This window comes from Oncorhynchus tshawytscha, linkage group LG04 (assembly GCF_018296145.1).
Source record: "Oncorhynchus tshawytscha isolate Ot180627B linkage group LG04, Otsh_v2.0, whole genome shotgun sequence".
NCBI classification, from domain to species: Eukaryota; Metazoa; Chordata; class Actinopteri; order Salmoniformes; family Salmonidae; genus Oncorhynchus; species Oncorhynchus tshawytscha.
Genome location: NC_056432.1, coordinates 12288645 through 12309301, shown reverse-complemented (window position 1 = coordinate 12309301; position 20657 = coordinate 12288645). Strand labels below are relative to the sequence as shown.

At 42.5% G+C, this 20657-nt stretch overlaps 3 protein-coding genes across 11 annotated transcripts in view; 2 read left to right on the top strand and 1 right to left on the bottom strand.

The window, feature by feature from the left end:
* The first annotated feature begins 819 nt into the window (after positions 1-819).
* LOC112247418 (G kinase-anchoring protein 1) lies at positions 820-8499 on the top strand. Of its 3 annotated transcripts, none has more exons than XM_042320333.1 (13): positions 820-973; positions 3966-4212; positions 4348-4506; positions 4934-5011; positions 5138-5270; positions 6069-6094; positions 6266-6412; positions 6549-6635; positions 6793-6856; positions 6969-7039; positions 7135-7215; positions 7814-7849; positions 8140-8499. In XM_042320333.1, the coding sequence occupies exons 1-13, from the start codon at positions 852-854 to the stop codon at positions 8179-8181; spliced, it is 1293 nt and encodes a 430-aa protein (XP_042176267.1). In that variant the 5' UTR covers positions 820-851; the 3' UTR covers positions 8182-8499. The 3 variants fall into 3 exon arrangements, with proteins under 3 accessions (XP_042176267.1, XP_024271940.2, XP_042176268.1); XM_042320334.1 differs by having other exon boundaries at positions 850-979; XM_024416172.2 differs by lacking the exon at positions 7814-7849.
* Positions 8500-9154: 655 nt separating this feature from the next.
* Positions 9155-16209, top strand: LOC112247357 (ubiquilin-1). Of its 6 annotated transcripts, none has more exons than XM_024416113.2 (12): positions 9155-9515; positions 9950-10111; positions 10612-10763; positions 10881-11035; positions 12191-12426; positions 12525-12662; positions 12825-13083; positions 13457-13599; positions 13676-13759; positions 13863-13978; positions 14184-14355; positions 14596-16209. In XM_024416113.2, the coding sequence occupies exons 2-12, from the start codon at positions 9983-9985 to the stop codon at positions 14746-14748; spliced, it is 1737 nt and encodes a 578-aa protein (XP_024271881.1). In that variant the 5' UTR covers positions 9155-9515; positions 9950-9982; the 3' UTR covers positions 14749-16209. The 6 variants fall into 6 exon arrangements, with proteins under 6 accessions (XP_024271881.1, XP_024271887.1, XP_024271916.1 ...); XM_024416119.2 differs by lacking the exon at positions 9155-9515 and adding an exon at positions 9535-9800; XM_024416148.2 differs by lacking the exon at positions 9155-9515 and having other exon boundaries at positions 9536-10111; positions 12825-13035; positions 13460-13599.
* Positions 16210-19274: 3065 nt separating this feature from the next.
* The window catches only part of LOC112247440 (IDNK gluconokinase), a 2956-nt gene continuing 1573 nt past the window's right edge, over positions 19275-20657 (bottom strand). For both annotated transcript variants that reach the window (XM_024416208.2, XM_024416200.2), the window contains 2 exons: positions 20636-20657; positions 19275-19765 (listed from right to left, as the gene is read on the bottom strand). The exon at positions 20636-20657 is cut by the window's right edge and continues 22 nt beyond it. In XM_024416208.2, coding sequence (XP_024271976.1) covers positions 19414-19765; positions 20636-20657 — 374 coding nt within the window. In that variant the 3' untranslated portion in view covers positions 19275-19413. The remainder of the gene's footprint in view (positions 19766-20635) is intronic.

Here is a 20657-nt window from a genome sequence, read left to right as displayed (position 1 = left end):
CATCCAGTGTAAATAATTCGAGTTGAATGTTCACCCTAAATGTGATTAGGTTGATTAAATAACCTTTTACCAAACAAACCTGTCACTATGTTGGTAGGCCTATGATACAATACTGGCCTAGCCTACTCCCTCATATAGGCTAATTCATTTAAAATCCGGAGTATGTGTATATATCAAACCTATTGTTTATTAATACATCTTACACATGACATAGTCTAGGCTACAGCACATCTTAGTAACGTCATACGCTATTATGTAGGGACTACACCTGTGCACAACTAAATCTATGAATAGGCCTAAACCTGTCGCTATGGACTCGACAGCGTTTCAAATGTAACAATTTGATCACATTAAAATCGAAATAATAGCTACAAAAAGACGGGCTTGGTTTGAGTCTGGTGATCTGGTGGCATTGCAGACTTTGACGCACGAGACGCCATCTCGTGGATATCGTTGTCAATGGGTGCAAGCTCGCAGACATGACAGGACACCTGTTGCATGTTGGTTACATATACCAATTTCAAGAGGTCGAGGTGGCACATTGCATATTTATAAAATCCCTAACAAATAAATAACATAAGCACGGATAATTAAAGTAAAATTCTAAATGATGGAGGCGCCGACCATGATTATACTGCCAGGAAACATTGTATGATTACACTTCTTGTTAATACTGAAAACGAGTGGTCCTACCTGAACGAATGCTGTATAAATAAGCAGATCGCCAATCGCGATACAATCAATGTATGATTATGATCATCATGAATGGTACCATGTTGCTGTCATGAATACAGTCTCGTGGAAAAGTAGACCTCTGTCTCCATCTTCTGTTTAAGGGAAGTCAACATATTATGAGCTGCTCCATATCGCATATTACCCCTTTTTTTCTTGCAGAATACATTTTGAGCAACTGGGCCACCATAGGTACTTTAGCAACTGGAAGTGGTGAACGTGTGGTTAACTACTCGAACAGGTGAAAGTATGTTTTTAATTATATTTTTTAAATCTTAATTATTATTTCCCCCTCAAACATACACTGTACAATATTTTAATAATCTGATTCCTAAATTATAAAAGCATTTTAGTTTGTCATACATACGAGCTACATCATTGGTATGGATGCAATGTAGCTAATATGCTAGCCAGCTAGAACTATTATATCTATATGACTCAGTTAGCTAGGCAACGACATTCGATGCTTTCTTTTGAACCAAGTTAATCGACGGACACTGTTTATTTCGGTAGTTAGCTAGCTAGATCTACAATTATCTAATGCCCACTACCCTCTGTGCCGTGTTGTATTAACGTTACACGTTGAAACGGTGTTAACCAACTAGCTAGTTAGCAGACATTACTCGCACAACGTTGAAACCCAGTTGGTTAACTAATTTAGCTACCTAACGTTAGTTGGCTAGCTTAAACTGAAGAGAAGTGCTAGTGCGGGACAGGTAAGCCAGCAACAAGCTAGCCAGCTGTCCTTGTGAGTGACATGATAATGTCATGTAAGTTAGCTAACTGACGTTAGCTACTAGCAATAAACTCATTTGCATCCAGCTAGCTAGCCAGTCACTGAAGGCAGACTCAAGTGTTACGACTTTGCTTACTCACCATAAGGTAGGGTCATAGCTACAGGTTATATGCCAGATAATGTGATATAACCAAGTATTTTTGGTGTCCCATTACTGGGCTTTTACAGGAAGGTTTCATACAAACCGTCGCCATAGATTTTTCAACTAATATAGCCTGTTGGCGACGGTGGTGGAAAAAGTACCTGTCATGTTGAGTAAAAGTAAAGATACCTTCAACTTCTTCGGGATCGATTTCCCTAACATAGGCTAATGCGATTAGCATGAGGTTGTAAGTAACAAGAACATTTGCCAGGACATATACATATCTGTTATTGGCAGAAAGCTTAAATTCTTGTTAGATTAAACTGCACTGTCCAATTTACAGTATCAAATCAAATCAAATTTTATTTGTCACATACACATGGTTAGCAGATGTTAATGCGAGTGTAGCGAAATGCTTGTGCTTCTAGTTCCGACAATGCAGTAATAACGAGCAAGTAATCTAACTAACAATTCAAAAAAAAAAACTACTGTCATACACAGTGTAAGGGGATAAAGAATATGTACATAAGGATATATGAATGAGTGATGGTACAGAGCAGCATAGGCAAGATACAGTAGATGATATCGAGTACAGTATATACATATGAGATAAGTATGTAAACCAAGTGGCATAGTTAAAGTGGCTAGTGATACATGTATTACATAAGGATGCAGTCGATGATATAGAGTACAGTATCAACGTATGCATATGAGATGAATAATGTAGGGTATGTAAACATTATATAAGGTAGCATTGTATTATAGTGAAAGAATACCATGCTATTGTTTTTTTTAAAATGTGTTTTATTTTACATTTATTTAACTAGGCAAGTTAGTTAAAAACAAATTCTTATTTTCAATGACAGCCTAGGAACAGTGGGTTAACTGCCTTGTTTAGGGGCAGAACAACAGATTTTTACCTTGTCAGCACTAGGATTCGATCGTGCAAACTTTCGGTTACTAGTCCAACGCTCTAACCACTAGGCTACCTGCCACCCCGCTTGAGGAGAGTGCACAATTTTGAAAGTTAAAAGTTGTTAATAAACAAATTAGGCACATTTGGGCAGTCTTGGTACAACATTTTGAACAGAAATACAATGGTTCATTGGGTCAGTCTAAAACTTTGCACATACACTGCTGCCATCTAGTGGCCAAAATCTTGCATTTCAAAGATGATGGTACAAAAAAATACATACAATAATACATGTATTATCTTTTACCAGATCTATTGTCTTATATTATCCTATATTCAACAAACTTCAAAGTGTTTCCTTTCAAATGGTACCAAGATTATACACATCCTTGCTACAGGCAGTTAGATTTGGGTATGTCATTTTAGGCTAAATTTTAAAAAGGGGCGGATCCTTGAATAGAAAATTACTAAAGTGAAAGTCACCCAGTAAAATACTACTTGAGTAAATGTCTAAAAGTATTTGGTTTCAAAAAGTATCAAAAGAAAAACTATTTCCAATTCCTTATAACCAGACAGCCCCTGGCTATCCGTAAGACCATTTTCTTGTTTTTTAAAAATGTATTTATCTCCAACACTTGGACATCATTTACAAGTGAAGCATTTGTGTTTAGTGAGTCCGCCAGATCAGAGACGGTAGGGAAGACCAAGGATGTTCTCTTGATAAATGTGTGAATTTGACAATTTTCCTGTCCTGCTAAGCATTCCAAATGTATGGAGTAAAAAGTACAATATTTTCTTTAGGAATCTAGTGAAGTAAAAGTTGTCAAAAAATATAAATAGTAAAGTACAGATACCCCCCAAAACTACTTAAGTACTACTTTAAAGTATTTTTACTTAATACTTTACGCCACTGCTTGGCAATACTTTTTTCACAGAATCAAGAAAGTATCTTAAAAATGTGAGTTTCCATTTGCAAAAACTCAAAGATATTAAATCCATGTTTTGTATTTTTGTAAAACCACCTACAACTGGAAACAGACATTTCTAAGATATTTTCTTTGTTTTCGATTCGGTGAAAAAAGTATCAGCAAGAACAGGCTATTAGTTGAAAAATCTATGGCGGTTTTTATGGCACTTCCCTGTAATGCCCAGTAATGGACACCAAAAGGATCTGCTTATCACATTATCTGGCATGCCATTTGTAGCTAACTCCTACTAGGCTACACAGCAAAAGTACATTTTTTTCATTAAAGATCAGACATAGGCAGTCTAGCTTATTGTAGAACCAGGCATTCACATTTGTGTCCGTTTTCCATATTGTTGTTTTTTGATTTATCGCTGGAGTTGTACTGGAGAAGTTTAGATTTGAATGGTTTTGTCGCTAAGCAGGTGCCTAATTTGACGTGCATGTTTTCTTCCTGTGTGTATCTTATTGGGTTTAGGTTGTGTACAGGTCAGCAGATGGCGTCAGCAATGATCTCCGTCCACACCACAGCCTCTCGCTTTGCCCTGCTCCAGGTCGACTCTGATTCCGACTCCGATTCAGAGTCAGGAAGGACTAAAGGCGGCCGGGACTCTGGAAAGACTCGGCCCGGGAAGACAACCAGTGGGAAATCCACCGCAAGCAACGACAAGAAGAAGGAAAAGCGTAAGAAGAAGAAAGAGCAGCAACAGAGCGAGGCCAATGAGGTGATTGGCAGAGGCATTTCAACTCCCTAGTCAACACCAATTTCTGGTGTTTCCATTGTCGGTTCTCAAAGGTTTCACTTTCACTAATTTACCTGAGCTTGAGGACTGATAATGACTCCTGTCTCCTGTCCCCAGTTAAGAAATCTTGCCTTTAAGAAGCTCCCTCAGAAGTCCTCTGCCCCGCCCCCCTCACTGTCTCTGCAGGGTGTGGCCAATGAGCTGCTCCATCCCGCAGCAGGGGACCAAGCCATGCCCCCGGAAGGCTGGCAGCAATGGAAGCAAAGGGACAACCAGGTAGAACCCGACAGACACCCCATCACTAAGAACAGAGCCCTGTCCAGAAACAACCTATCCCCCCCAGACACTTGTTGAAATCTGAGAGGATTGAATAGTTGTTATAAATATGGTCCTGCTATATTACTAATACATTTTATTCATTTAGCAGACACTCTTATCAAGAGAGACTTACAAGAGCAATTAGGGTTAAGTGCCTAGCCCAAGGGCACATTGGTATATTTTAAATGCTAGGCTACATATCCCCCCCCCCCAAAAAAACAGATCTATATTGATTGCTTAGTCCTTAACGGATAGGGGTTGTTTCTGAACAGGGCCCATGATAACACCTGACATGGGCATGAGCATTGCTCATGGGTGTTCCCCTTTCCTAATAGTCCCCATCTGATCTATCCTTTATTTTTGTCTTTGTTTCTGCCAAATGCAGTTGACGAGCGAGCTTTATGAGGCCGACCTGGAGAAGGCACTGATGATGAGTAAACTGGAGTTTGAGCAGCATAAACAGGTACCACACTGCCCCCATCGCAGCATGCTGTTACAAAACATCTATTTGACAAAAATCTGAACCATGGGGAGATTAATGAATGTTCCATTTAAGCAGATGTTGTTCTTTTAAATTGCCTCCTGTCAGGATGATGATGGTACAGACACTCCCTCTCCCAAGTCTCGAGGAGCAGCAGTAGGGAAGAAGGACAAGAAGAAGAACCAGCAGGGAAAAGACAAGAAGATGACGGTCTCTCTGAAGGACTTCCAGGCGGAGGGGGGTGAGACCACCAGTGGCAGAGAGCTACACTTATGTTAACATTGAACACTGCCCAACGTCATCAATACTGTGCCATCATAGCAGTAGCACTACTTGCTTAGCAATCCACTTCGAGCAGGTGCTGCGTAGATATGCCATACATGTCTCACTGTTTTCTCAGTTGTCCCACTCATCTTATTATTCTGTTTTCTTTTATGACGTTCATGGGTTGCATGTTTAATCACACTATTGTTTGGAACGTTTGTTTTTGAACTGATGCCCGACTGTCAGTGAGTGCTGGTGAAAATTTCATCAAGTGCATTACATTGGCTTGGAAATGCAATGAAATTCAAAAGGACACAAATAATTAGTAGGAAAACCTTTTGTCATAATATTGATGTCACCAGATTGACTTCAGTATAACGTTCGCTAGCTAAGATTGAGGGGAAGCCACCTGATTTTGGCTAGCTAATGTTAGCATTGCTAGATATTTTTGACGAACTTTGCTAGCTGATGACAACATTGCCATCATTGTAAAGTAAAATTGACGACATAATCATGTTGGCAAAGTTGGTTCCTATTAAATATTTTACTACTTTAGCAATGTTATCGTATTTCAAGGCACTATTGTGTAATTTAGATGAAAACGTAGACTAGGCTTATCCACCACTGCAGCGCAGCAAGTAGAGGTCGGCTTGACAACGTTCATAACAATGGCATGACGTGACGGAGGTGCAACCTATGAATACTTGACATAAAAACAATTCATTAATACTTGACATGTTGTATTCGACTTAAAAAACATGATTCTCCTTTCCAGATCAGAGTAAGAAGCAGGAGAAAGAGGTGAGGGAAAACGTTGTTTTACTCTTGTTGGGCTTACAGTGCTTCGACAGTTTAAACCCTGTCATGTGAGGATGAATGTGATGGAATGGTGGTGATATGACGTGAACTAGCGCAAATTGTGTATGATGTCATAATTCAAATTCTGAATCCATTGATGACATCACTCTCTAGGAGCCCAAACCATCCGCACCTCCAGAAGACAAGTTCTTCAACAAGCTTGAGGATGACGTTAGCAAAATCGTACAGCAGGAAAAAAGACGTGAGCAGTTTTCTAACAGCACTGGCCTTGAGGTCACGACTTCAACAGAGCATGAACCGGTAAGGCCGACTACAAATCTTTTTTCTATAAAAAAAACATTTTCGCAAAACGACCTTTGAGTGACTGCTGGTAAGACCATGGAGGTCAGTGTAACTTATCTCTGAGCCTAACTGTGACTCCCATCACACCTCACAGGACCCTCGAACTGAGCAGCTAAAGGACGACCTGGAGAAGAAAGACCAAGAAATTGACAAGTTAAAGAAGGTCATTTCACAATGGGAGGTGAGTCATTGTAGGGATACTGGTACTAGGCTTTAATGGAGCATGCCTAAAATACAAAGGACAGAATACTGCCATCAGCCATTTACAGTTGGTGTAAATCTATACCGTATGAATCTATATGGTCCCCATGGGCTCCGCTCCTGATCTCAATCCTCAGGTGAAATACAAAGAAGTGAAAGCCAGAAACTCCCAGCTCCTGAAGATGCTGCAGCAGGGAGAGAGTGAGTACAGCTACTGCACTCCTAATTCAGTCTGACTCTACTGTAATCCATTACTGATGCATTAGGTAGGCCTTCACGTTCTCATTCACTTATTCTCTCCCTTTCTCCACAGTGAAAGATAAAGCCGAGATCCTACTGCAGGTGGAAGAGCTTCTAAATATCAAAGAGGAGTTGTCTTCACAGGTGTGTGTGTGTGTGTGTGTGTGTGTGTCTCAAACCTTTCAACTTGCCATGCAAGGCTGACGACCTTGTTAAATTACCTTTATTTCACTCTCCAGGTGACATCACTACATGCCTCACTGGAACAAGAGAAGTCGAAAGTGAAAGGTTTACAAACAGATCAGCCAAAACACCATCAGGTAGAACGGCACATTACATACTCATCACACTTGCAAGTGGCACTTAATACAACACATATTTAGTTTAAAGCTGCAATATGTAGTGTTTTGGGCGACTTGACTAAATTCACATAGAAATGGGTGTTATAGATCTCTCGTGATAAATTACAGAAAATTATTATTAGAAAAGCACAAACATAACATTTTCCATCACATGTCATTCGCATTGAAAGCAAGTCTAAGAAGCGGTACATCTGTTTTATGTGTGCTATTTCTATGCTTCCCGTTGTGAAGCTTTCTTTTTGTCTTTTACTTTCGGTTTTGTACAGCAGCTTCAAACAGCTGAAACAATATTTTTGGTTAAGGAAAATATATTACACAGTGGTTTAGATGGTACAATATTTCTCTACACTATACTTGTTTTGTCGCAAATTATTCAAATTTTTGCAACCAGGAAATGGCGGAGCGGTTTTTACATAGTGCCTCTGTCGCTGCCTGATTTTAAAATCAGCAGCTCTCGCCTGGTTCTGAGAGAGGAGTTAGGGCTATACAGTGTTTGTTTGTTTTACTGTTCAACCTGTGTAAAGCCGTGAGTCAAGTGTGTGTGCTCCCCTCTTAGATCAGCCAGGAAGTCACCCCTAGGAAGATTACCAAGGTAACAGTGCAGCTGCAGCAGTCCTCACTCTCCAGAACAGGACACAAAACTGAACCATTCACTCAGTCCAACTCACTACCATAAGTCTCTATGCTAACTAGTGTAGTTCAGTTGAAGGATGTTAGTTTGGTAACAACTTACAAGCTGGTCTTATCATATCATGAAATGCTGAATCTCTTGAGCGGTCTTAAGCCTTTGTAGACGGTCAAGACCCTGACAAGCTAACCACCAAACTACTGATATAAGACACTGTACTCATTCCATACTTCCTGGTCTCCTCTGATTGGCAGGGAAACAGGAAGGGGAAAAAGGGTCCAGAGCCCGATCTATGAAGACCGCAGAAGGAAGAACATTGACTGCAAAAACAAACTAAGCCACTCCTATTCTTCAGGGTCTCCTTGTTTGTACTGTTATTCTCTACTGTCTTCATGCGTTTTGCATGACTCGTATTACCACACACCAACTCCTGGATGTGTTGAACTGCAGAAGTCATGAAAAGGCTTTTAATAAACGCTCTGATAAAGATACATTTCAAGTTGACTGACATCATCGCATTTTTTTTTGTTGGTATGATGCCAAATGACAGGTGTGAAATTAGTTGTTTTTTTTCTTTTACTGCAAGGTAAATAAATGACTTTTCCAGTGTAAAATCATGTCTCATTGTGGTTTTATTACTTCTATGTGCTAATGGTAGGCTACACCACAAGCTGCTATATTTCTCCTATTTTTGATGCTAACTTGTGGTTTCATGACAAATTACACTATATATACAAAAGTACATGAACACCCCTTCAAATGAGTTGATTTGGCTATTTCAGCCACAACCGTTGCTGGCAGGTGTATAAAATTGAGCACATAACCATGCAATCTCCATAGACAAACATTGGCAGTGGAATGGCCTTACTGAAGAGCTCAGTGATTTTCAAGTGGCACTGTCATAGTTTGTCAAATTTCTACCCTGCTAGAGCTGCCTTGGTCAACTGTAAGTTATTGTGAAGTGGAAATGTCTAGGAGCAACAACAGCTCAGCCGTGAAGTGGTAGGTGCACAAGCTCATAGAATGGGACCACTTAAGCGGGTAAAAATAGTCTATCCTCTGTTGCAACACTCACTACCACGTTCCAAACTGCCTCTGGTAGCAACATCGGCACAAGAACAGTTCGTCGGGAGCTTCATGAAATGGGGTTCCATGGCCGAGCAGCCACACACAATCCTAATCACCATGCAGAATGCCAAGCATCGGCTGGAGTGGTGTAAAGCTTGACACCATTGGACTCTGGAGCAGTGTAAACGCGTTCTCTGACAAGTCCGACAGACAAATCTGGGTTTGGCGGATGCCAGGATAACGCTACCTGCCCCAACGAAAATAGTGACAACTGTAAAGTTTGGATAAATAATGGTCTGGTGAAATCTTAATGTTACTACAACACAATGACATTCTAGAAGACTGTGCTACATTCTAGAAGACTGTGCTTCCAACTTTGTGGCAACAGTTTGGGGAAGGTCCTTTCCTGTTTCTGCATGACAATGCCCCTTGCACAAAGCGAGGTCCATACAGAAATGGTTTTTCGAGATTGGTGTGGAGAACTAGACTTTCCTTCACAGAGCCCTGACCTCAACCCCATTGAACACTTCTGGGTTGAATTGGAACATCGACTGCAAGCCAGGTAAAATCGCCCAACCTTATTAATGCTCTTATGGCTTATGGAAGCAAGTCCCCGCAGAAATGTTCCAACATCTAGTGGAAAGCCTTCCCAGAAGAGTGGAGGCTTTTCTAGCATCAAAGGCGGGACCAACTCTATTTTAATGCCCATGAGATGTTCAACGAGCAGGTGTCCACATACTTGTGGGCATGTAATGTATTTAATCATGGCTGCAGCTGAATGAATGTACGAGTGTTCAGAAACATCTAACGAAATTAATTAGGCTACAATATGTTGAAATATTAAGAGGTAAAGAAAATAACGTTATCCGTGCACTGTTATCCATTATGACGTTTGCAGATATTTTTCGAATCAGCAATATTAGGACACCAGGAAATAAAATATCACATTACGAGATTCGCTTATGCAAACAGTCTGTTCTTTGCCCGCGTGGTCAGACATAGGTCTGTCCCCACCGCGAGAGCAAAAAGATGGCTAATACTGTGGATGAGGACGAGCAACAACCATTCCCTGCTGAATGTAAGATCATCAGAGTTACTGTGAAAACACCAAAGGAAAAAGAGGAAATCGCCATTCCAGAGAACAGCTCCATCAAACAGGTCAGTGCCGTCATTGGAACTGTCTTATTTGCTTCTTATGTGGAATCCATTTATTCGGTCAAGTCACGATGTCTTATCGGAACATGGTCTAAACAACACGTGGCAACTGTCAATTATTTCTAAATAGTTTTTCGATTTCTAATCTTGACAGTACTAGACCTATGTGATGTTTGGGATTTTAACACCTATGTGTTTTCATGGATGTAAACTTTTATATGCCGCCAGGCCAGTGGTCCTGTCCCCACCGAGGTGCAGCCACACACAGCTGGACTGATGCAATCAGCTTATTTGTGAATAATGCCATGTTTGTTGTTTACTTACGTTACATTTTTCTTATGATGCTGTCATCATGGCGATTACATTTTCTTTACTGTTATTGGCCAAATGTGACTCCCAATGTCTGATATAGCCTACAGTAAAATGGGTTTTCTCTCTCTGTCTGCTACTTGGCAGGGATTAGTTCATGTCTCTCCCTGCCTGCCTTCTGCCTGTCTCTGTAGTTTAAGGAGCAGATAGCCCAGCGGTTCCAGGCACAAATGGAGCAGCTGGTACTCATCTTCGCTGGGAAGATCCTCAAAGATGCAGATCTGCTGAGTCATCAAGGCATCTACAACGGACTGACCGTCCACCTGGTCATCAAGACCCAGAGCAGGTACACACACACATCTCACACACTGTGTGTGAGTAGGTAAGAAAACATGAAAGCATTAAAGTTGTCCCCAAAATTGGATCGATGGACTATAACTGTCCGTTTCCCTTTCTGTTGAAGGCCTCCGGAGTTGTGTACCTCTCCTTCCAACAGCACTGCCTCAGAACAGGCCCAACCAGAAGGCCCTACCTCTGTCCCTGGACCCCCTCCTGTAGAACCTACCTCTGTCCCTCGACCCTCTCCTGCTTCTTCAGCCACCCCTACCTTCAGCCTTGGTAAGACCAGCTATATCCCTCCCTTACCCCCTTCATCAACAACACATCCACCACACTGACCCTCAACACGGGGGCTCCTCAGGGGTGCGTGCTTAGCACCCTCCTGTATTCCCTATTCACCCACAACTCTGTGGCTGCGCACGACTCTAACACCATCATTAAGTTTGCAGACGACATGACGGTGGTAGGCCTGATCACTGACGATAATGAGACAGGCTATACAAGAGGAGGTCAGTAACCTGGCAGTGTGGTGCCAGAACAACAACCTCAACGTCAGCAACACAAAGGAGCTGATCGTAGACTACAGGAAACGGAGGACTGAGCACGCCCCCATTCACATTGATGGGGCTATAGTGGAGTGGGTCTTGAGCTTCAAGTTCCTCTGTGTCCACATCACTAAGGATCTATCATGGTCCACACACACCAACAGAGTCGTGAAGACAGCACAACAATGCCCTTTCACCCTCAGGAAGCTGAAAATATTTGGCATGGGCCCTCACAATCCCCAAAGTTGTACAGCTGCACCATTGAGAGCATATTGACTGGATGCATCACCAATTGGTATGGCATCTGCTTGGCATCCGACTGCAAGGCTCTACAGAGGGTAGTGCGTGCGGCCTAGTACATGACTGGGGCCGAGCTCCTTGCCATCCAAGACCTCTATACCAGGCAGTCATGTGCATGTGACTAATAACATTTGATTTCGTAATATGTACATATCTACCTCAAATCTGTTGTACATGGACTTGGTACTGGTCTCTGTGTATACAGCCAAGTTATCATTACTCATTGTGTATTTATGGTTTACAGCCAAGTTATCATTACTCATTGTGTATGTATTGTTTACAGCCAAGTTATCATTACTCATTGTGTATGTATTGTTTACAGCCAAGTTATCATTACTCATTGTGTATGTATTGTTTACAGCCAAGTTATCATTACGTGTTTGACATTTCTATTCTTTCTCTCTACGTTGTTGGGAAGGGCCGTAAGCATTTTACTGTCAGTCTACACCTGTTGTTTGCGAAGCATGTGACATGTTTTTATTTGATTTGGGGCTTCCTGTGTGTGTGTGGGTGGATGGATGAGTTGGTAGCCAAATGTTTCTGATGGGTATTTGCTACCTCAACATTTAGCTTTGTCTTTATCCTGTAGGTGTAGGCAGTCCAGGGACAGCTGCTGCGGGGCCTGGTCTCGCTGAGCTGCAGAGGCAGCTGATGTCCAACCCTGAGCTGCTGGCCCAGATTATGGACAGTCCCTTGGTCCAGGGCATGCTGTCCAACCCAGACATGATGAGACAGCTCATCATGGCCAACCCCCAGATGCAGCTGCTGCTGCAGCACAACCCCAACATCGCCCACCTGTTCAACAACCCTGACGTCATGAGACAGGTAGGTGTGTGTGTTGCGGTTACCTTTGTGTCTGTGATATTCCTTTCGAACCTCCTCTCTCTTCCCTGTGTCATTGTTCTCCTCTCCTTGTCCTTCAGACCCTGGAGATAGCACGGAACCCGACCATGATGCAGGAGATGTTGCGCAACCAGGACAGGGCACTAAGCAACAATGCCCTCCGCAGGATGTCCACTGATGCTCAGGGACCCATGCTGAATGCTGCTGCTCAGGAACCGGTAGGTACACACACACACACACACACAGCTCCTGATGGAACTTTAAAGTGTAATGTTAACCCTTAATGCCAATCATTGACCAGGACAAGTAAAGGTAAATTGGAGATAAATGAACTAACTAGTTGGACTGTAACCCACCCACTCTCTGTCTGTCTTGCTTAGATTGCAGGAAACCCTTTTGCTTCCTCGACGACCTTGTCACCAGGGGAAATCCAGTCCCCCCGGGTGGAAAATGGAGACCCCCTCGCCAACCCCTGGGTTCCCCCTGCTTCCACAGACACCCCTATAGGCACCGCCACACCCACCACTACCCCCACCCTGTCCAGCAATGGCCCTCAGACCAGCCTGCACAACCTAGGTCCCGCCATGGGAGGTAGAACATCTAACAGTGGGACAAACACACATTTATCCTCTCACACAGGTCAATAGAATGGAATGTTAGATATTTTTTAACTGGTTGAATGGCTCTTATTTCCATGTAGAGACGTTTAAATTACCGCATGTGAGAGAAATTACACATGAACAAAAAATGAATTGCCTGCAACCAAATTCATTTGAATTTTTAATAATTTAGCGAGACTATTTTTATTTTCTTTGAAGATGAAAAATTGCAATTTCAGTAATTGTGTTTTGATTGGCCTTGTACATTTTGTAAATCAAACATGTTGTTTTCAATTTCAACATATTTTTTAAAGAAATTATGAATTGTGCCAATATACTTGACCGAATCTGTAGGCTTACACTTTCATTAATAAGCTCCCCTGTATCCCTCAATGATTATTGTGTGGATATAGCAGCTATGTTCAATAGTCCGGCAATGCAGAGTCTTCTGCAGCAGATCACGGAGAACCCCACACTGATGCACAACATGCTGTCAGCCCCCTACATGAGGAGCCTACTCAACAGCCTGAGCCAGAACCCTGACCTAGCAGCACAGGTACACACACACACACACATAAACACACACACATATACGCACACACACACACTTCTAATGTCCCTGAATGTTTTAGATGATGCTGAACAACCCACTGTTTTCTGGGAACCCTCAACTGCAGCAGCAAATGAGACAACAACTCCCAATGTTCCTCCAACAGGTCAGTGACCTTAAAACACCAAGTGGTGCTGGGAGGACTATACAGTAAGCTGTGATTGGTCCTCTGACCCCTGTGAGTCTCTCTCTGATTGGTGTTTCCTCAGATGCAGAACCCTGAGATGCTGTCGGCCATGTCCAACCCCAGGGCCATGCAGGCACTGCTGCAGATCCAACAGGGACTGCAGACCCTTGCCACTGAGGCACCTGGATTCATACCAGGGTATGTACACCAATTCTCCATACCTCCACATGTACTTAGTCAGAACATCCATATATCAACATACACCTTCAGTTTTCACCTGAAAGACCTACAGTACAGTACCTCTTTAAGCAACCTATATTTTGTACTCCACCCACATAGTTCCTATAGCAACGTAGTGTTGAGCTGTGGTCGGCTGACGCCATGATGCCTGTCGTTCCTGTAGGGTTGGACTGGGAGGCGCCGGCTCAGATCTTAACCCTGCCCCTGGATTGTCATCAGACCCCGCCCCTAGTGACCTCAGCAGTGGGTCCCAGGTAGTCACGGAAACGGGTCAGCGGCAACAACAACAGTTTGTGCGTCAGATGCTAGACGCTCTCGCTAGCACCAATCAGCAGGTTAGCCCCAGAATTGATCTGCATTATTCTCCCAAAACCGGACCCTGTTTTACTTCAAGCCTCTCAAAGTGGTGTGTATGACCCAATCCTCAATCAACCTTTAAGCCCTATGTCCTATCATGCATTTAGGGGTTAATTTGTGATTGGACCTATGTTGTGTCAGCATGGTGGGGAGGAGAGCATTAAACACATGACCATCATCCCAAGTGGAAGACAAAGTATTGTACTTTTTGTGTGTAGGCTCAGACTGAAGAGCTGCTGTTCCAGGAGCAGGTGGAGCAGCTGACGACCATGGGTTTCCTCAACCCAGAGGCCAACCTGCAGGCCCTCATCGCTACCGGGGGAGACGTCAACGCCGCTGTAGAACGACTGCTGGACTCGCCATCCTTGTAATACACACACACTTCACATGAGCACATACAATTAACAAATTCATGTGCGCACACTCACTTGTACAATCATGCAGTTGTACGATCAGATGCTTGCACATTCTTCACTCACAGAGAACTAGTGAAACATGCGCTCCTGAATGCCATTTATATTGTATATGTAAGCTGCTGAACTGTGAAGTGCAGGCCTGTCTGTGCTGTATGTTCTGAATGGCCTTAGTTGGTTCAGGCTCTAATCTGGATCATGCTGGCTTCTGCCACATTCCTTTATGCAGAGTCCCATCCTACCTAAGAGTCCCATCCTACCTAAGAGTCCCATCCAAGACTCTTAAGAGTGAATATGCTGCTAGTCTCGCATCAAGATGTATTTCCCTGCTACTACCAAGGCCTTAAACTCAAATCAGGAAAATAACCCAAGGGTTCCCTACTGGTGACCCTTGAGAGCATGTGTATAGCAGTCTTAGTTGTGTATATATGTGTAATGTGAACAGACTGCATTCATAATGCACTAAATGCTATGTGTTCTTTTTGCCAGTTCATTGTGGTATAGACTAGGGGAGGCCAGTTTTGCCACTTCATTGTGGTATAGACTAGGGGAGGCCAGTTTTGCCACTTCATTGTGGTATAGACTAGGGGAGGCCAGAGGGAGGTGCTCATTTTGGAAGTGGGCTGCTCAATTGACTGTTACATGGAGCCGGCCTTTGCTGACAAGTTTCTTCAATAGCAGCCCCTCGTATCACGCTTGCACAGCCTTGGATATGAGTGCAAGCTTGTAGCACTGATATTGATGTAGCAGTGATGTCCAATCAAGAATAAGTGTGCCTGTGGCTTTAGATTTATTCCCATTTGATAATACAATGACTCACTATGTAGCTCTATTTACCTCTATGTAGCTCTGTGCATTTTATTAACTCTTACAAAATGTACTTTTGACTTGAGTGTTATTTCATGGTTATTATAGGTTATGTTGTTTTATTGTCTAATGTTCAAACCCTCATAGTATGTTCTTTATGCTCCTACGGTTAGGCTTATATATGGAGGATGAAGTGTTTTTCTTTCTAAACCCCATGTTTAATATTTTTCATGTCTTTAAATGTATTAATTGTACTGCACAACTGAAACTGGCTAGTGTAACAAAAACCATGTGCTCTGTCCACCACTGGAGGGCACTGTTGACTCCTGCCTCCTTGAGAGAAAATATTCAATTCAGGAGCCATTGAAGTACTGTACATGCAAAAAAACGGGAGCAGGAATGGAATCTTAATAATATACCTGAATGGATAGAGTAGAATCTTTTAGAGTGCTCAGCAAAGCAATTACTGAAGTCACTTTCTTAGCACATTGCCAGTATGGTGATGATACCAACTGCCTTGGAAAATTGTAGCCTTAATCTTTTTGATTTCAGCATTTAATTTGTATTCATTCTCCTGTGTGCTGGTTAATAAAGTGAAATGGAAAAAAACAAGATTGCTTTGTGTGTATTAGTCTGTCAACAAACTGCAAAGCCATGGTCATTCCTGATGTACACTTGCAGTGGTGATTTTAGCATGTACATCTTGGGGTAAAAAAAAGTTAAGTGCATGCCAGCAAAGCCACTATACAACACTAAACAATACATTAATTGCATTATAACGGTGACAAACGGTGCCCACAAACTGTTAGGGCCTACAGTACAAAAACCTGTCCCAACACCTTACCACTGCTACTCCTGGCTATCAGCGGGGCCTTGTCTGGCAGCGAATAGGTTCATTCAGCCTCATTTACTGCCTTTAAAAAAAACAACCACAAATGTGGTTTCTAATGACAATTGAGATGTACGAACTATGGCATAAGGGGACGACAAGTGTAATTTCGATTCAAGACAATGAGCGAGCTAGGACGGACGTAGTCAACTATTTGTTTAGCGCTTTTGAAGTGTACAGTGACAGAATTTGGAACGTGGGCCGTTCTTACAGTGTTCTCCCTGTACACCAAGTCAGAACTGTAGGATAAATAAAGGGGGCATATAAGCAGACAATAAAATCCCTTACAATATTCAATGATTACATTTCTCTAAAACAGGTTACAGGCTACATGTGCACCACCAAGTCAGAACAGTAGGTGAAATTAAGAGGGGTAAATAGACCAAATTATTAGGGTGAGGCACATGGGCTACTAACATCTTACTACACAATATACACTTAGTATTACTTTCTTAGCTACAGTATACATATCTCCCTGGCATATTACATCATTTATGCAGCAGTATACAATACATTTTTGGACTCACCTTGTGCTGTGCTCACTTGAACAGGAAGGTGGAGCGGCGGATGTTCGTGGGCAAATTTTGTCATCAAAGTCTGGCATTCTCTGGATTTATTGTGCTTTCAAAACAACTGGGACCTCGGGGGGGAAAAAACAAGGTTGAATCATGATGATGTCATTGGTCTTCGGGTCGTGGCTCTGGGAAGAGGCCGGATTTACAATTCCAGAGTTGGATGACCGTTCAAAATGTGTTTATTCCCGACTTCCCAGTTGTCTTGACCTCACTGAAGTCAAGTTTTCGCAGTTCCGAGTTAACAGTTGTTTTGAGCACGGCACAAATCATGCTTCATTGACAGCATGGCCAATATTGAATGTTTATCATTTTCAATTTGGAAAAGAGACCCTTAATCCCAGATTTGGGACTACACAGCCACGGTCACTGATTCCTTCCAAACCCCTCATTGTTGAATTTGCGATTTCCAACTTGTTGTGTAATGTTTATGTCCAATGGCCGATGAGCACCGATACGTTTTATCTATAATTTCTCATCATTATTTCTCTTCATATGACAAGGATTAAAAAGGATTTGCCAGTAGATTGTCGACTTGATTCATGACTGCTAGCTAAGATTTTGAAAGTATGATGTTGACATGATCAGTCTAATCAAAGCTACTGTACATATAACGTGATTTGACGTAATTTTATATGTGGCCAATGAGTTTGAGCCTTCTTGAATGGGCACTTCTAATGTAACTCTAAGGCAGCACCCAAGGGGCTAGAATTTTCGACGTCTACCCTTAGACTTGGCGGTGATGTAGTGTCCCCATGAGTGACACAGCACTGAGCCAATCACGGCGCAACGCTCCGTATTTTCTGCTGTCTTTCCCCACCACTACAGAAAGCAGGACCTTGGGAAACCCTCTTCTTCACCACTGCCTCGTAGCACATCTAGATGTCCAGCAGATGGGACTATATATCTGATCTGGAGTTACAGTTATGTGCATTGCAACTTTTCATTTGGAATTGATCATACACGGTGAGAAATTCTCATCCAATGGGTTTTGAGAAGGAAGAAAGTAGAGAGGATGCGAGGAATCAAGGAAACGCAATTGAGATTCTCACATGGTCTTACGATGTTTTCAGGTTTGTATACCGAAAGGGTATAGATACTGTAAGTGTAGAAACACTGGTGTGTGTATATGTGTGGATGTGCTTAACTATACTTGTTGGGAACATGAATCCCCACAAGAATAGTAAACAAACAAAAATTTTACCAACTGGGGACATTTTGTTAATCCCCACAAGGTCAAATACTATTTCTAGGGGGTTTAGGGTTACGGTTAGAATTAGTGTTAGGGGTTAGAGTACGGGTTAGGAGCTAGGGTTAAGGTTAGGTTTTTGAGTTAAGGTACGGGTTAGGGAAAATAGGATTTTGAATGGGACTGTATTGTGTGTCCCCACAAGATTAGTTGTACAAGACTGTGTGATATGAGAGTAGTGGTGGGGAGTTTACAAGGATTAGAGGCTCCTGAAATACCCTTGTTGGGGGTGGGAGGTGAATCATCCCCCTGAAACAGCTCTATGATTCTGTGGGGTCTTCCCAAGAGGCCACTAACCCCTCTTTGATGCTATGGGCGATAGATTTCTAATTTAGGTTTCTAATGGGGCTATCCATGACATTTGGCAGACAGGCATTGTTACAAAATAGTATGCAGGTCTGTGTCACTATTTAAGAATGGTTATACTGTATTGACCAAGAAACACTTGGAGGAAAGACATCCAGGCAGAAATGACTGAGAGCTTCCTCAACTGGTGTGACCTGGAAACACTTGCCCTGAACCGAGTAAGATGGAGGACATTCGTCAACGGCTTATGCTCCTTTCAGGAGCTATGAGCATAAATCAAGTAAGTCATACTGTATTGTAATACTATTTCATATTTTATTTAACCTTTATTTATTTAGGCAAGTCTGTTATGAACAAATTCTTATTTACAATGACAGCCTACCCCGGCCAAACCTGGACGATGCTGGGCCAAGTCTGCGCCTGCCTATGGGACTCCCAATCACGGCCGGTTGTGATAAAGCCTGGATACGAACCATGGACTGTAGTGACGCCTCCTGCACTGAGATGCAGTGCCTTAGATCGCTGCACCATTCGGGAGTGCCTCGGGAGTGGCATTACTAATGCAATGTTTTCAAACATTTCCCTCAACTCAGCTAATTTTCCTAGACCCAAGCCTATTGGATTAAAAAACACAATCAATAGAGATTCTGCATCTAGCATGTATCATATAATCACGGATTTATTGTGCTTTGTAAAATAAAATAATATAAAAGTTTAACATGATATGTAATTGTTTTCTAGCACACAGTGCAGTCCAGTTTGTTATCTTTGATTTGAGAGTCCATGATCATGATCTCTGGTTATGAAAGTTGGCGGAGATGCTCCTGTATCTCCCTGCAGATGTCATCAGTGCTCCTCCGAATATCAAGCAGCAACGCCTTCTCCTCTTCCGCCGGTGGCTCCAGAACATCAAACTGAGAGCGCAGGAGACCAGGCTGCATGAAATGTCCCCTCCGGGCCACCATCCTCGCATGGATCAGATCATATGTCCCATACAGGAAGAGGAACCAGACGCCGGGCAGGCTGCACATGTGCAGACCTGCTGTGTCCGAGCTGTAGGTCAGGGCCTCGGAGCCAAACAGCAGAACCTGCCTGTAAAGTCGCCTCAGAGCTGAACACACCATGATGGCATCGCCCCCTGAAGACCTCTCCCTATTGAAGACAGACCCACAACATTATGAGATAATGACGACAAACCAGAAGTGCCCTTACGAAAAACAAACTTGCAGTCAGAGTGCCGTATAACTGCTGTACACTGCAGTATAACTGCAGTTAGAGTGCAGTATAACTGTAGTATGTTGCAAATATTGCGTCCAAAATAGCAAAGAAAATTTTACTGCAGTATTTTGCAGTTCAACTGCAGTACAACTCCAGTTCAACTGAAGTTATTCTGCAATTACTGCGTCAAAAATACCACAGTCGAATGCAGTCACTTCAGTTTCAAAACCGCAATCTTCTTTTGTAAGGGTGGAATTTTCTGTGCAAAAGTCTGTATCATGATACACACTGCACATCTAACAACAATGTTATACAAACATTTAAGAACACTTAAAACATGTATAAAACACAGTGATTACATGTGACTGGGGAGAGGTTTCATCAGATGAAAATGGACAACCTCCATGTTGAAAACCACTAGCGGGATCAGGAAGGAGGAGCGTGTGACTAACTGGGAAAGTGAGAAGGCGGATTACTAGGAGAATCTGAGTCCGGAAGGGGAGCAGATCTCTTTGAAGTCGTCACACAGATTCTAAGTGAGAGCTGTCACTTTCATCTCTCTCTCTCTCCCTCCCTCTGTACCTCCCTCTCCCCATCTTCATCTCATCTTATTTTAAGAATGCATTTCTGATCTGGAGTTTTTTCTCGCATTCTTTCCATCCAGCTCTATCATATCAGCCTTTGCGATAGATTTGAGACTGTTCCATAAAAAAAGAGATTGTGACTAACTGTTTCACTATGTGTATTTGCATATATAATAGGTGGTTATACATGTATAATGATGTGTACGTAGCCTATAATTACCTTTGAATGACATCATGCAGTT